The 14,937-nt window shown below is 37.3% G+C and overlaps 1 protein-coding gene across 2 annotated transcripts in view; it reads left to right on the top strand.

Annotated features, from left to right (window-relative positions):
* CEP97 (centrosomal protein 97) overlaps positions 1-14,576 on the top strand; it is a 29,667-nt gene extending 15,091 nt beyond the window's left edge. For both annotated transcript variants that reach the window (XM_084875456.1, XM_084875455.1), the window contains 4 exons: positions 786-910; positions 1,547-2,315; positions 6,932-7,007; positions 8,882-14,576. In XM_084875456.1, the coding sequence (XP_084731582.1) occupies positions 786-910; positions 1,547-2,315; positions 6,932-7,007; positions 8,882-9,586 (1,675 nt within the window). In that variant the 3' untranslated portion in view covers positions 9,587-14,576. The remainder of the gene's footprint in view (positions 1-785; positions 911-1,546; positions 2,316-6,931; positions 7,008-8,881) is intronic.
* The last annotated feature ends 361 nt before the right edge of the window (positions 14,577-14,937 follow it).

Below are 14,937 nucleotides of genomic sequence, written 5' to 3'. Positions count from 1 at the left end.
GGAAGCAGTATAGAATTACCTCAAAAAACTAAAAACGGAACGGCATTATGACCCAGGGATTCCACTTGTGGGAATTTATCCAAAGAAACCCAAAACACCAATTCGAAAGAATATATGTACCTATGTTCATTGCAGCGTTATTTACAATAGCCAAGATTTAAAGCAGCCTAAGTGTCCATCAGTTAACGAGTAGATGAAAAAACTATGGTACAGTTACACAATGTAATACTACTCTGCCATAAAAAGGAAGAACATTTTATCCTTTGCAACAGCATGGATGGTCCTAGAGAACATTATGCTAAGTGAAATAAGCCAGTCAGAGAAAGACAAGTATCATATGATTTCGCTCATATGTAGAATTTAATGTATTAACTGAACTACCAAGCAAAGAAAGCAGGCAGACAGCTCTCGAGGGGGGAGGGAAATTGAACAAAAAAGAAGAAAAGAAGTATAGCTGGAAGCATTTAGTGGTCACTTTTATTTTTTAAACCAGAGATCCTGCCTTAAATGTTTGTACAAGTGTATGCATATGAGTTGTCTGTCTATGCAATTTAAAAATAAGGTCCTTAACCCTTTCTATCCAGTGCTTTCAAATGAGACTTTGTAATTTGGTTGTGATTAGAGGTATCTACTTTGAAGATTTTAAACTTCTACCTTTCTAATAGGAAGCAGAGAAGAGCTTGCTTTTCTGGGTGTGTGTTAAATCACATCCATTGTTATTGGAAGGCAGCTATGCTCACCACTATACCACCAACGCCTTCACATCCAATGTTATTGACTTGTAGGTTTCATCAGAGGCAGTTAATGAACCAAAGCCAAAATGAAGAATTGTCCTGTCTTCCTCCCGCTGAAGCAAAGGCACCAGAGCATTCGAGCCCCCTTCAAGATGGCCAGACAGTCCAGGAGTGTGGTAAGAAAGTAATTACTCTGTTTTCTTCAAGTTGTTGGATCTGTTAAGCATCATAAAACAGAAAAGGTGCATATTTTCATAGATTTATTAGTTTTTTTACTTAAGTGGTCATTTGGATCTTATATTTCATACATATGTGTATACATACTCATACATATATACACGCTCATACATATATATTTTATACATATGTGTATACACATACACATATATTTTTTAAATATTTGTAATTTTTAAAAACTTAGAGCACTGCTACTTTTTGTATTGATCTGCTACTTTGATTATTGAAATAATTTGTTTTCTTAAAAATATTTGGTTTGATGTTTTAGGCTTATTGGAGGAATCAATGAAGGCATTTTATTGCATTTTGCTCTATTTCAGGGATTAGATTTTCTTAAAAAGATATAACTGAAAAATACGTCTTAACTCACACAAATAAGTAAATATGTGAGGTAATTGATATTTTAATTAACCAGATGTCAGGAATCTTTCACAATATATACATATATTAAATCACCACAATATATACTTATAATATCTTATAATTTTGTATGTTAATTACACCTTGAAGAAGCTGAAATTTTAAAAAACTTTACATATGTAGTTGTTTAAATGATACTCTGTTGATTCTTTTAGAACCTGTCATCCAAGTAAATTCTTGGGTTGGGATAAGCAGTAATGATGATCAATCATATGCCGTTAGGAGTAACTTTCCAGCTTCTATACATACTACAAAGTATTCTCGAAATGACCTGCACCTGGAAGACATACAGACAGATGAGGACAAGTTGAACTGTAGTCTTCTCTCTTCAGAGTCTACTTTTATGCCAGTTGCATCAGGACTCTCCCCAGTATCACCTACAGTTGAGCTGCGACTACAAGGCATTGACTTGGGCCTAGAAGATGGTACAAATGACTCTGTGAAAGGGCAGGAAGACCAGGAATTGGATAAAGAAGAGGAAAAAGCTTTGTGGGCTACAAGTGAGAATTCTGCTCAAGTGATAAAAAGTGCAGTTGGTGCAGAGGTCAATGAGAAAGATGGGCAGGTACCTTGCCCTGAGCTAGCAGTAGCCAATGCTCTCTCGAAAGGTGACACGAACAGCCTTCCATCTTATCCTGAGCCAGTGGAACACAGTGTCTTACCTACAAAACCAGACAGAAAAGAAACCACGTTTGAAACTGCTTCAGAAGAACTTCCTTGTGAGGCTTTTCCCCAGAGCTCTGTTGCTTTGGTACAAGATGAAGTTGCCCTTCAGAAACTGAATGAGGCAGCCACCACACTGCAGGCTTGTTGGCGGGGCTTTTATGCCAGGAACTATAGCCCTCAGGCCAAAGGCGTGCGCTATGAGATCCGGCTGCGCAGAATGCAGGAGCACATTGTCTGCCTCACCGATGAAGTAAGGAGGTGAGGCAAAAGTTCTGTCAGGTGCTGTTTTGTTGGTTTGCGTCATTCTTAGAGTTGACTCGGAACACTGCATCAATGCTGTGATGCTCAGGACACATTCATACCACATTGCCACACGTGGCTAACTTGTCTCCTACAATAAATACACTGAAAGCATCTCGAGGGCAGACACCATCCCATGCATCTCCATGTCGGTACATAGATGCAGCTTAGCAATAATGTTGAGTGAATACACGCCTTATAAGGCATCTATAAACCTAAACACACAAAGGTACAGAAAATGTAGAAAAACTGGATAAGTAGAGAAGATGAGAAAGACTACATAGAACTAACTAGGTGACCTGAGAATTAAAGAAAAGAGCAGGAACTTAAAAGGGGTTAAAATACTGGGCAATGGTAGGAATTATGCCTTCATTCTGTGGCTCACTTGTTTTACTGACTGCTGACTCAGAAAAATTAGGATTTCAAAATTTATTTTGAGTATTAATATTCCAGCCACCGATTATCTATTAATAGTATCAAGTGGGAGAGGAGGAGGCAGTAAAAGAGACTGAGAAGGAACAGCCAGAGTGGTAAGAAAACCACTGGAGTGTGTCCCAACTCCAACAGGGAAATGTTTCGGGAGAGAAGAGAGGTGCTGTAGGGAGGATAGAGAAGTGTACATTAGATTGAGAAGCTGGGGTTATTGGTGGCTGTATTGGGGCTTCAAAGCAATTTTCAGGTTTGATGATTTGCTGAAAGAACTCAGAAAAGCTATTCTGTTCATGATTGTGGTTTATTGAAATGAAAGGAGGATAGGAGACACTTTAAAGTCAGCATAGGAGAAAGATGGATGGGGCAGAGCCCAGGAGAAACCTGGCACAAGCTTCTCGGTGTCCTCTCCTGGTGGGTTGTACAGGCAGAGCTTGATTCTCCCAGCAATGATATGTGACAATACCCGGGAAGCATTGCCAACCGGGGAAGTCACTCAAGTCTGACACCCAGGGTTTTTATTAGGGGTCAGTCACATAGACAGTGACTAACCTTCATACAGGGCCCCAGGTGAACAAAAACACTTATTCACCAGCCCTGGCCAGGTAGTTCAGTTGGCTAGAGTGTTGTCCCAGGTTGTGAGTTCAGTCTCCAGACAGGACACATAAAAGAATCAACCAATGAATGCATAAGTAAGTGGAACAACAAACTGATGTTTCTTCTTTCTCTCTCTCTCTCTAAACCCATTAAGTAAAAATTAAAAAACAAAACACTTATTCACTAGAAAGCACAGCATTAGCATAAACTATCTGGTTTAGTTCAAAGTCTTACCAGATGGGATATTCCAAGGGCTTAGGTTCCCAGGGCTTACAGGCTACCTCCTGGGAGCCAATTAAGGGCACTTCTGTCTTTAGAATACATAGAGTTTGAACACCCCAGGCCTGCTGGAATTAACCTTTTCGGTCCCGTGAGTTTCTGAAAAACAGCTTCAGTGGCATTGTGGGTTGGTGGCAGTTTGGAATAGGTTGAGAGTGAATGAGAGGTAGGAAATGAGTGTAGCTAATTCTTTTGGGACGTGTTGCTCTGAGGATGAGAAGAGCTGGAGAATCTGGACTTAAAGAAAAAAAAATTAAAGACAGGCAATAAAGAGCATGTTTATGTATTGATGGAAATGATTCAATAAAGAGGGAAGAACTGATGGTGCAGAGGAAAGAAAGACATGCAGGCTTGAAGTTTTTGAAAAGATTCGAGAAGAAGGTATCCAGTGTGCAAGTATCTTGAGTGGGCTGAGGCAGGAGCAGATATAAGGTGATGGGTTTGATGCTGAGGGGTGGGCAAGTCCTGTGTGATGGATGCCTCTCCTTTTTCCATATGTATAAGATGTGGTCAACATTTGAAAATGAAAAGAGGAGTGTGTGGGAGGTTTATGGAGAGATGTGTGAGTTGCGAGGTGTCCGGTATTCGTTTTAAAAGTGAACTTATAAGGGGAATGGAGGAGGATTGCTGGACAGTGTGAGGAAAACTTAAAGCAGTAGATCAGGTTGTATGGTTTTCATCAGTTCTCGGCTGTTCTATTCTGATGGGGGTGGTTAATTTGGTTCATTCAGGAATGATTTTTCCCAGGTGTGTATGGTGGATCTTGAAATTTAACCGAGGTAAGAGCCCGGCCGGCATGGTTCGGTGGTTGAGCATCGACCTATGAACCAGGTCTACGTCAAGATTAGATGTCTGGATTGTCTCGGTGGGGTGGAAGTGCAGGTGAGCTGGGAAGATGGGAGGTAGTGTCTGTGTGGGCACTTTAGACCATTTTTTAAAAATTGTGTAGTCAAAATAAATGACTGGGACTCCAGTGAGACAATGAGGAGTGACGTGGGTGTATTAATTATTCTTAGATAGAGCATCCATGGGAATGTTGAGGTCTCCAGAAATGGCAGGTATGGGGCAGTGAATGGAGACAGATAATGGGAAAGCAACATTTGAAAAGAGTTTGGGGAGATTTAGTTCCTCAAGAAAGAAGGTAAAGAATATTTGTACACAACAGTGAGAAGTAGACTCCTGACCCTAATGGTTAAGTGAAAAAGGTATCTTCCACTTGAGAGGGCTACAATGCCCTCAAAAGTGTGTCTGATTGGGTTAAGGAAAAGTTCACCTAAGAGGTTGACTATATAGGGTGAGAAAAAGTAGGCTTACAATTGTGAAAATGCAAAAATGTAGAATTTATTATTGTACTAGAGGCCCAGTGCATGAAATTTGTGCACAGAGGTGGAGGGTTCCCTCAGCCCAGCTAAACCACTCCAATCGGGACCCCTCGGCCATTGGATACCCCTCTCACAATCTGGGACCACTAGCTCCTAACCACTCACCTGCCTGCCTGCCTGCCTACCTGCTCCTAACTCCTCTGCCTACCTGTCTGATCACCCCTAACCTCTCTGCCTACCTGCCTGATTGCCCCTAACTGCCCTCCCCTGCTGGCCTGATTGAGCCCCAACTGCTCTCCCCTGCTGGCCTGATCTCACCCCCAACTGCCTCTGCCTCCCTGTCACCCCTAACTGCCCTCCCTTGCTGGCCTGATCTTGCCCTCAACTGCCCTCCTCTGACAGCCTGGTTTCTCCCATCTGCCCTCCCCTGCCAGCCTGATCTTCCCTGCCAGCCTGATTTCCCCTGACTGCCTCTGCCTGCCTGATCAACCCTAACTGCCCTCCCCTGCCAGTCTGATCTCACCCCTAATTGCCTTCCTCTGCTGGCCAATTTGATTTTGATTGGTCAATTTCTATGCCAGTCAGCGTCAAAAGCTCCGCCTCCTAGGCAGCCACTGGCTCCTTACATTCACCCAGATTTGGTTTTGATTGGTCAGTTTCAATGCCAGTCAGCGTCTCTGGGCCTACCAACAGGACCTGATAAGAAAGGCAGGGCTGCCGGGACCGGTTTGGCTCAATGGATAGAGCTTCAGCTTGGGGACTGAAAGGTCCCAGGTTCGATCCCGGTCAAGGGCATGTACCTTGGTTGCGGGCACATCCCCAGTAGGGGGTGTGCAAGAGGCAGCTGATCGATGACTCTCTCTCATCGATGTTTCTAACTCTCTCTCTCTCCCACTTCCTCTCTGTATAAAAATCAATAAAATATATATTTAAAAAAAAAGAAAAAAAAAGAAAGAAAGGCAGGGCTGATCAGCAGCCCCCATGGAGGCCTAGAGAGAAAGGGAGGCATGACTGTTGGCCAGGCTGGGAGATAGAGGCAAGTTCTGATCAACAGCTGCCACAGAGGCTACAGATCAGACCCTGTCTCTCTCTCTGCTGGCCTCTCTCTGGGCCTGATCCACAGCCCCATAGGTAGTCAGTGCTGGGTCAGGGCACCAGCAGCTGCCCCAGTCAATGCTGGGTCGCCATGGCAACCCAGTACTGACTTCAGGTCTGGTTGAGCCTTCGGACATAATGGTCGTTATGACCCTGGCTCTTTATTATATAGATTATTATTGATAATTATTCTATTTTCCACATGAACAACTGTAAGCCTATACTCTGTTTAAGGGACCTGGCTAATTACAATTCAGGAATCTCAGAAGGCACAGAAGAAGAGCTTGTGGGGCTAGAGAATGTGAGGAATTGGGTCAGAGATTCAGAACAAGGTGGTGGTGACAGTCTGGGAGATAATGGACAACTAGGGAGCCTTACATGTGTGATAGGCATAAGTACAGAGGGTGACAGTGAGCCCTTGAAGAGTAAGGGGAAGTGCTGGGATGTGGTGGAGGTGGCTAATTGGTGGGAGGAAGAAGCTCATGAGGAACTGGGGCAAACTGAGGTTTGATGGGGTTAGTCCTGCTAGTCTAGAGGTGTTTCTCACTATTCTTTAACTTTTTGCACCGGATGCCTCTAATGTGTTTGGTGGAAATTGAGGCCAAAAAAAGAGCCATTAAAATTGTATTTTTCATCACTGGCAATACTTTGTGGAACCAATATAATCTAGATTTCAGTCCTATCTCATTTGACTTCTTTGTTTGAAACTTGTTCCAGCTTAGGTATTTTAATAATGGAAAGGTCTGTTATTTGGTTTTTAATGTCTATAATGCATGTGCTTATTAGTTGTTACAAGAAGTGCAAGTCAAAGCACCCTTCCTTATGTCAATAATGGGTTTTGAATTATTATAGATTAAGAAAAGAAAGAGATGAAGAACGAATTAAAAATTTTGTACAAGAAGAGGCTGTCAGATTCCTTTGGAACCAGGTAAACGCCTTCCTGCTGATTTACCTAATGTGTAAACAAAGAAAAATCCTAGATTTATTTAGCTAATCATAGAGTAGTTAGGCATACTAATCACCCTTCATCAAGGTCAAGGATGTAATTTGTGCTCTTTGTCACTAACTTGAAACTAGGAAGAGATCTTTGTCACATTTTACTTAATCTGAAAAAAAATATTATTATTTTGAACAGGAAGATGAAGTATAAAGATGAAGGCAAGTGACTAAATTGAGGGTTGTTGTTATAACTTTTCAATATATAGATATAAAAACCCAATTTGAAGTTTTATGTAATTATTTTGTCTTATCCTTTGGTAATATTTGAATGAAAAGTGACTAAAATGATTTTTGATAGTTACAATATGCATGTCCTAAGTACATGACTTCTTGGGAGATAGAGTTTGAATCTTATAATAGCACACTTTAGGGACAGTTCAGACAGTTGATTTTACTAAAATTATATTTCATTAAATATTTTTTTAAATAATTCCTTGTAAATATTTTATATAAGAATTTCTTGTAATAGGGTCTTAATACTGTAAAATTCAAAAAAACCTTTTTAGCCCTAGTAGTTTTGCTTAGTTGATAGAGCATCGGCCTCTGGACTGAGGCGTCCCAGGTTCAATTCTAGTCAAGAGCACATACCCAGTGTGCTTGATCCCTAATGTGGGGCATGCAGGAGGCAGCCTATCAATGATTCTCTCTCATCATTGATGTTTCTTTTCTTTTCTTTTTTTAATATATATATTTTATTGATTTTGTACAGAGAGGAAGAGAGAGGGATAGAGAGTTAGAAACATCGATGAGAGAGAGTCATCGATCAGCTGCCTCTTGCACACCCCCTACTGGGGATATGCCCGCAACCAAGGTACATGCCCTTGACCGGAATCGAACCCGGGACCTTTCAGTCCCCAAGCCGACGCTCTATCCATTGAGCCAAACCGGTTTCGGCTCATCACTGATGTTTCTATCTCTCCCTCTCCCTTCCTCTCTACAATCAATAAAAATATATTTTAAAATAATTTTTAAAAACACCTTTTTAAGGTTTTATAATTACTGTTACTAAGGATATGCTTAAATAAATTTTATAAATAACAATACTGTTGGATGCTATAGAATAGTTAAAAAGAAGAACTGGACTGACATGGAAAGATCTCCAAGATAACACTGTCCAGTGAAAAACAGCAAATTGCAGAACCTGATGCTCCACTTCATTTTAAAAACTCACTTTGTATTTGGAAATATATAGTAAAAAGTCTGGAAGGATAAATATCAAACTGCTATCAATGATTACCTTGAAGGATAATCAAAGGGAAACTAAAAATTTCTATATATTGCTTTTTTGTTATAGATGTTATAGTAAAATTTTGACTTCTTCATTGTACTTGAAAAATGTAAAGGACATATTACCAAGAACAGGGTGTTTGGGTATATTTTAGTTGTATATATGATATTGTTAGATAATATTAAACTCTTATTCCAAATGGATATCTAAAATGAAATTCTACTTATATTAGAGAACCTACTTATATTAGTAGATTATAATCTGTCTAATTATATGGACCTCAGTGTATATTGAGTACCTTATTGACCCCTTAATCAGCTAGACAAGTGCTGTTGTACTTCTGATTGTTTTTCCAGTAGAAGCAAGAGAATTGCTTTGGGCCAAGGACGTGTACCATTGTGCCAGCCTGGTTTAGACGAAAGGTGCTTTGGAAAGGGTAAGGGAAGTCAGGGTGCTTCTAACTCCAGTTTTGCTGCCTCCCTTTACCAACTTAATGTGTGTTGGGAATAAAACTCAAAGGACAATTATAAAACAGGCATGACTTTTATAATAAAATTACATCCTTTGGTTCATAGGTAAGATCTCTGCAAGCTTGGCAGCAGACTGTGGACCAGCGGCTAAGTTCCTGGCGAACCGATGTTCCTCCTATTTCAAGTACTCTGGTGCCATCTGAACATCCATTATTCCCCCAAAGCCAGGAGCCCTCTTCTGATAAAAATTTGGATTGGTTCGTTGCTCCTGATGAAGCTCCTCAAAAGAAATCCTTGCCGGAATTTCCAGACTCTGGGTTTCATTCCTCCCTAACAGAAGAAGTTCACTGTTTGCAGGATTCTTTGGATTTTGAAAAAAGTTCCGGAGAAAGCACTGAAAGTTCGATAATGGGGAACTCCACTGACACAGTCAGGCATCGCAAAAAGTCAGGTGTAGTGGATGTTAGCGAAGAACATGGTGAGTGGAGTAAGGAAAGCTCAAACAGTGAGCAGGACAATAATCTGCTTGAACAGTACTTAACTTCAGTTCAACAGCTGGAAGATTCAGAGGAGAGGACACATTTTGCTGAAGGGGCAGGAGATAGTATGCTTCACCTAGATCATTCCCCTGAAAAGTTAGATGCCTTGTCTGACAATGCTTCTGTAGATGGTACTCATGTCACATCTCCTGCTTTGCAAGATGCAATCAGCCAGACGCCAGAGGATTGTAAATTAAATGCAGAAATTGAAGGGCAGCAGTCAGAGTGTGATTCTGCATTTCAGGAATTGCATGTTGGTATTGCTGTGTAGCATGTCTGGGTGCTTCAGAAGCAGAATCCACTTAATTTTTCCAGTTGCTTTTTTTTTTAAGGGGAATTTGAATAGACCCCCAATTTTGTTATTATTTATATAGAATGTGTATTCTTATCTCATATTTTCCATTTTCTAGATACTGAAGTCAATCTTCATGTTGATTGGGTTAGCCTTTTTTACTTAGCTGTAATTTATCAAGCAATATTTATATTGGAAGCTATAGGCACTTTATTTCTTAACTGGATTGCATCAGTAGTGTTTCTGCTTTTGTATGTATTCATTTGCTTTCAAAAATAAATTAAAATATCTTAAATAAGATAGAAAAAAATAGCTTAAAGATATAAATAAGAGAAATGACTCCTCTGTGTAAGGAAATTGTTTGGTTAACAATTAATTAAAATAAAAGTAAACAACATAAATGAGGATTGTGAAGTATTAAAATTTGCCAGCCTCCTTCAGGGAAGACCTTGTGTTTTTAAGCCTTTTTCCTCCCTTATGAGTCAAGGAAAACTTTTTCTTATTAGCAAATAGGGAGAGAAGGTAAGATTATAGAATTTTTCAGTAGGGATGATAAACTGTCTCTTGGAAAACTTCAGTTTATATCATGTATTAGTTTTAACATATGAATCCAAATGTTCCATCCATAATTAAAATCAAGCTTATTTAAAGAGGCAATATAAGAATATTTCTCTCAGATATGAAAAAAGTAAATACACTAGGCTCTATTCATTTGGATAATGTCATGACAAACATTTGTTACCTTTCACTTAGTCCTTTTTTTACCTCACAGATAAGTATGCATGTGCCAATATATTGCCAGAAATTCTTGTATATTCATCTTGTATACTGCTTTATATTTGCATATGTATTTCAGCAGAAGATCTGTGTCATTTAGTTCACTTTTGATCTCTGTGTCTTAATGAAGAACATTTAAAATGATACTAGTGGTAGAATATGGTGACTTGGTTTTTTTTTAAGAACAATTTTCTATCTAAATCTCTGAAAAAGGTGCCACATTTGCAAGACAGTTTAACAGTGAATGAGAAGAAATAAGCCTCACTTTTATTTTTACTTGTTAAAAAAGAATATATAACTCTGGGAAGAAATGAAAATATTGTGTTTGACTATTACAGGTACCTGTATATGCAAATCAAGGATAATTTTTTGGAATGTTCTAATACAGTTAAATAATTCATATCTGATTTTCCTCAATCTGTGGACATACAACTATTTGAAATGAAGGCAATACTTATTCTCCAAATTTAGGTGCTAAATATCTATTTATTCTGTGACAGTCAGTAGATACCCTTCTTTAAAGTTATATACAATAAAAACTTCTGATTCTTAAGAATAAGGTCAGGGATCACATGTTATTCTTTTCTAATAGTTAGAAACATTTCTCCAGTATGGGTAAGATGTATTTTCTTGGTTTATAAATATGTAGCACTCAGGTTAAGAAGACTTGAACTTCATTCTCAGAAATCAAAAATCTCTTGAAAAGGAATTATTTTTTGTCTCTTATAAACTGAACAACTGTCCTGTGTTCAAAAGTATTTTTCCTAATGAAGCTTGTGTAATGTTGAAAGCATGTTAAATAAAAATAGAATTTTTTGCTTTTTGAATAATGCTAATTATCTTTTACGAATGATTTTTAATTTCTTCTTAAATAGTCCCTATTTTTCTATTCTACAGTTAAGTGCCTCATTGCTGCCCATTGTTAGACAAAGAAAAATCAACTTGCACTGCACTAATTACAAAAATGCTGCTTCATGGTTCATTAATTTCTCATTACAGCTCCTGAAATGTCCTGGTTCAGTATTGCTTAAGTAGGTTACTGCCGAAATCTTGTCCCTCTTCTCTTTTTTTAAGAAATGGCAAAACGCAACTACATTCATTTGAACATGGGCACTTGTCAGTAAGATTTCCTTTTTATCTTTCCTTTGTATTTCTAGTGTATAAATAGTGTTCAGTGTACTTTTATTTTAAAATTGACAGAATAGCCCAGTCAGTGTTCTCGGTGGTTGAGCATGGAACTATGAACCAAGAGGTCACTGTTCGATTCCCAGTAAGGACACATGCCTGGGTTGCAGGCTCGATCCCTAGAAGGGGATATGCAGGAGGCAGCAATCAAATGTTTCTCTCTCATCATTGATGTTTCTATCTCTCTCCCTCTCCCTTCTTCTCTGAAATCAATAAAAATATACTTAAGATTGACAGAATATGTTATTAATATCCTGCTCTTCATTCTATTTAACTCTTCATTCTATTTAACCACGGGGGCAATTCAAGAATGAGTTATTAACAGTGATTTTTGTTTGCATTTTTTATGGTTCTAGGTGCCTCATATATATATTGTGACATATTTATGCATTTCAATTCTCTATTATGTGTTGAAACTTTGCTATTTTTTCATATCACTTCATATTATATTTTTAAAATATTTCTTAGTGATTTCCTCCTCAGTACTTAAACTGTCCTTTTGTTCTATTGTTTTTCTCTTTCATGAAAACCATGTTCTTTAGAAGCTTGTTTAGACCAAGTTAATGGCCTTTTAGGCTTCCTCCACGTGAATGGGAGTTCAATTTTTGAATAATAAGAATTATGTGTCACGGGGGGCATCAGGATTTTAGAGATGCTTGGGTGGGGCATGGGCAAAAAAAAGTTGGGAACCACTGATTTAACTTTACTAGGGTTTTGAAGTGCAAGAATATTAAGTAGCCCCCTACATTAACTTTACAGATTATCTTGAATGTAGATAGAATGAAAAAAAAATGTAAATTAGAATGCAGGAAAACTGGCATAGAGTTAATATATTTTAAATATTTAATAGGCTTACAATGTAATTTAAAATTATTTATTTAACTAAAGTATTTGGTTTTTAATTCTATGTGCTGTTCATTGGTCTGACTAGAGAGTGAATGAGTCTAATAGAGTTTGGAAAGTTGACCTTTAATACGGTCTTTGTGTTTTTTCTTATAGGAGAAATTTAATTCAGCTGTGTTACTTTAGTTCATATTAGTTCTCTTGATTTATGGAAAAGTCAACAATGTGTTAAGTAGATACTTCTGCAGAAGCACAAAATCATACCATGTGAGAATTGGAAGAACCTTAAGAGATTATTCATACTAATGTTGTAGCTAGTTAGTAGTAAATAAACTGAAAACTTACAAGTTATTGTGTCCCAAAGTTATTATACACTATTAATCTTTATATTTAGTGAGTCAGTAAGAAAATCTCTATGTTTTCCATTCTCTTTGAAAGAGAACAAACATTTCTGAGAGCTAGAACTCTACCCCTCAAGGCAAAGTTTTTTAAAAACAAAAAACAATTCATTCGGAACCATGAGTGAATTTTCTCTAAGAACTTTAATTTGATTAAAATGGTTTTTAAAGAGCAATAGTAGAAACAAAACATTTTAAAGAATAGCTGAATCTTGGAGTTCATTTATTTGATGGCAAGTATAACAGGTTTCTGAGAGATATAAAATTTTCTAGTGAAATGCTGAATTTAATTATATTTCATCTTCAGTTTTACAGAACAACAGATGCTAAAAGTTTTAACTCCTGGTGTACAGAAAGCTCCAATTATAATAGTTGATCCATATCTTCTATAATAATAAAAGCATAATATGCTAATTAGACCAAACATCCTTCTGGATGAAGCCAAGGCTGCAAGGGAAACCCGGGTCCCGAGTGCCAGAGGGAAGCCTGTGCCAGGAGCCAGGGGACGGAAGGCCTGCTCTTGCACGAATTTTGTGCATCGGGCCTCTAGTATAATACAGCTTGGTTTTATAAGTTTAAGGCTCAGATGTTCATGTTTTAGGAAAACCTTATAATTATTTGTATAATTGCAAATAATTATATTTTTGAATGATGAGGATTCCTTTGTATGTATATTTTTCTTTTGTTTTGGATTATTTTAAATATACAAACACCATAATAGTGTATTTTTCAGTTTTCTCCTCAAGACAAGTTTAGTTCCACTTTTATAAATATATTCAAAAACAATATGGATGTAAAAATTATACTATCTCCCTTGTTGCCTTTTTTGATGCAAATTTAGAATTGGATTTATAAAAATAATATGCAATCTTTTTTTTCTGGAGAATTAAGACCTAATAAAAAGGGAAGACATAAAATGTGTCTGATCAATTTTCTATTCATAAATGAAATAAGAGATTTTATTGTTTAATGTATATTTTTATTTTGCCATGCACATTATTAAGAGGTACCTATTATATTGTAATGTTTTAACTTTTAAATATAATATATGACCCCTCTCATTCATGAAATAAAGCAGAAAAAGTCTAAGAAACATTGTAAACATTTTTAATGATACGTTGCTTTTGCTGATCAAATCTATTGTGCCATATTAAAATTAAAAGACAAATAAACAGCCCAGCCGGTGTGGTTCACTGGTTGAGCATCGACCTCTGAACCAGATCACAGTTTTGGACAGGGCACATGCTCTTCTCTACCCAGACCATTTCTTGATCCCGAGTGTAGGGCATGCAGGAAGTAGCCAATCAATGATTCTCATCATTAATGTTTCTATCTCTCACTCTTCCTCTCTGAAATCAATAAAAAGATAGATAGATAGATAGATAAATTTTTAAGTCAAGTAAAGAAGACCTCACAGTCTAGAGAGAAACAAATAATTGTCTTTTTTTTTTTTTAATGAGGTGCTTTTATTTGTGAATATAAATCATACTAAATTTTAATTTAATTCATTTTATCAATAGTGAATAGCAGGAGTATCTCTGCAGTAGCTGTGTTCATTTTCTAATTAAATTTCTTTGAGTGTTTTGTAATAATTTTAATGTTGAAAATAACTTTAAAATACAATACTTTGATTTTGGACACTGGGTTTTAATTTTGTTGTAGAAATAGTAGATGATTTGAAGGGGTTTGGTCTGTTTTTATGAAGGCTTCATATATTGTACTTATTTAATTTGTATTTGAGTAATTCTAAATAAAAAGTTTGTACATTTGTTTGAGTGATTATCTGTTTATTATAATTAGTAGTAAGGATTTTTATTCATGGTGCTTATAATTAATGGTCAATTAAAAATCAGAACAAACTACAAACAGAAGTCTACCAAAGAAAGTTCTGAGTAATGTTATCGTGTAAGTGAATTTACATTAAAATAGTCCTACCTTTAAAAAATTGGATAATGAATATGAAATGGAAAGAATGCTCATTTACTTTCATTTGGTATAGATTTAATTACTTTCAGGATAGTTACTGAATTGGTCTGTGTAGAGAAAAGCAGATGTGGTCCCTCCAAGAGCACAGGTGACACTGTAGAATGCTGTTGAAACAGTAGATGCTGAAAGTATTAGGGGTAA

This window comes from Pipistrellus hanaki (assembly GCF_964339955.1).
Source record: "Pipistrellus hanaki genome assembly, chromosome: 2".
NCBI lineage: Eukaryota > Metazoa > Chordata > Mammalia > Chiroptera > Vespertilionidae > Pipistrellus > Pipistrellus hanaki.
Note: the sequence above shows the minus strand (reverse complement) of the source record. Positions and strands in the feature narration are given on the sequence as shown.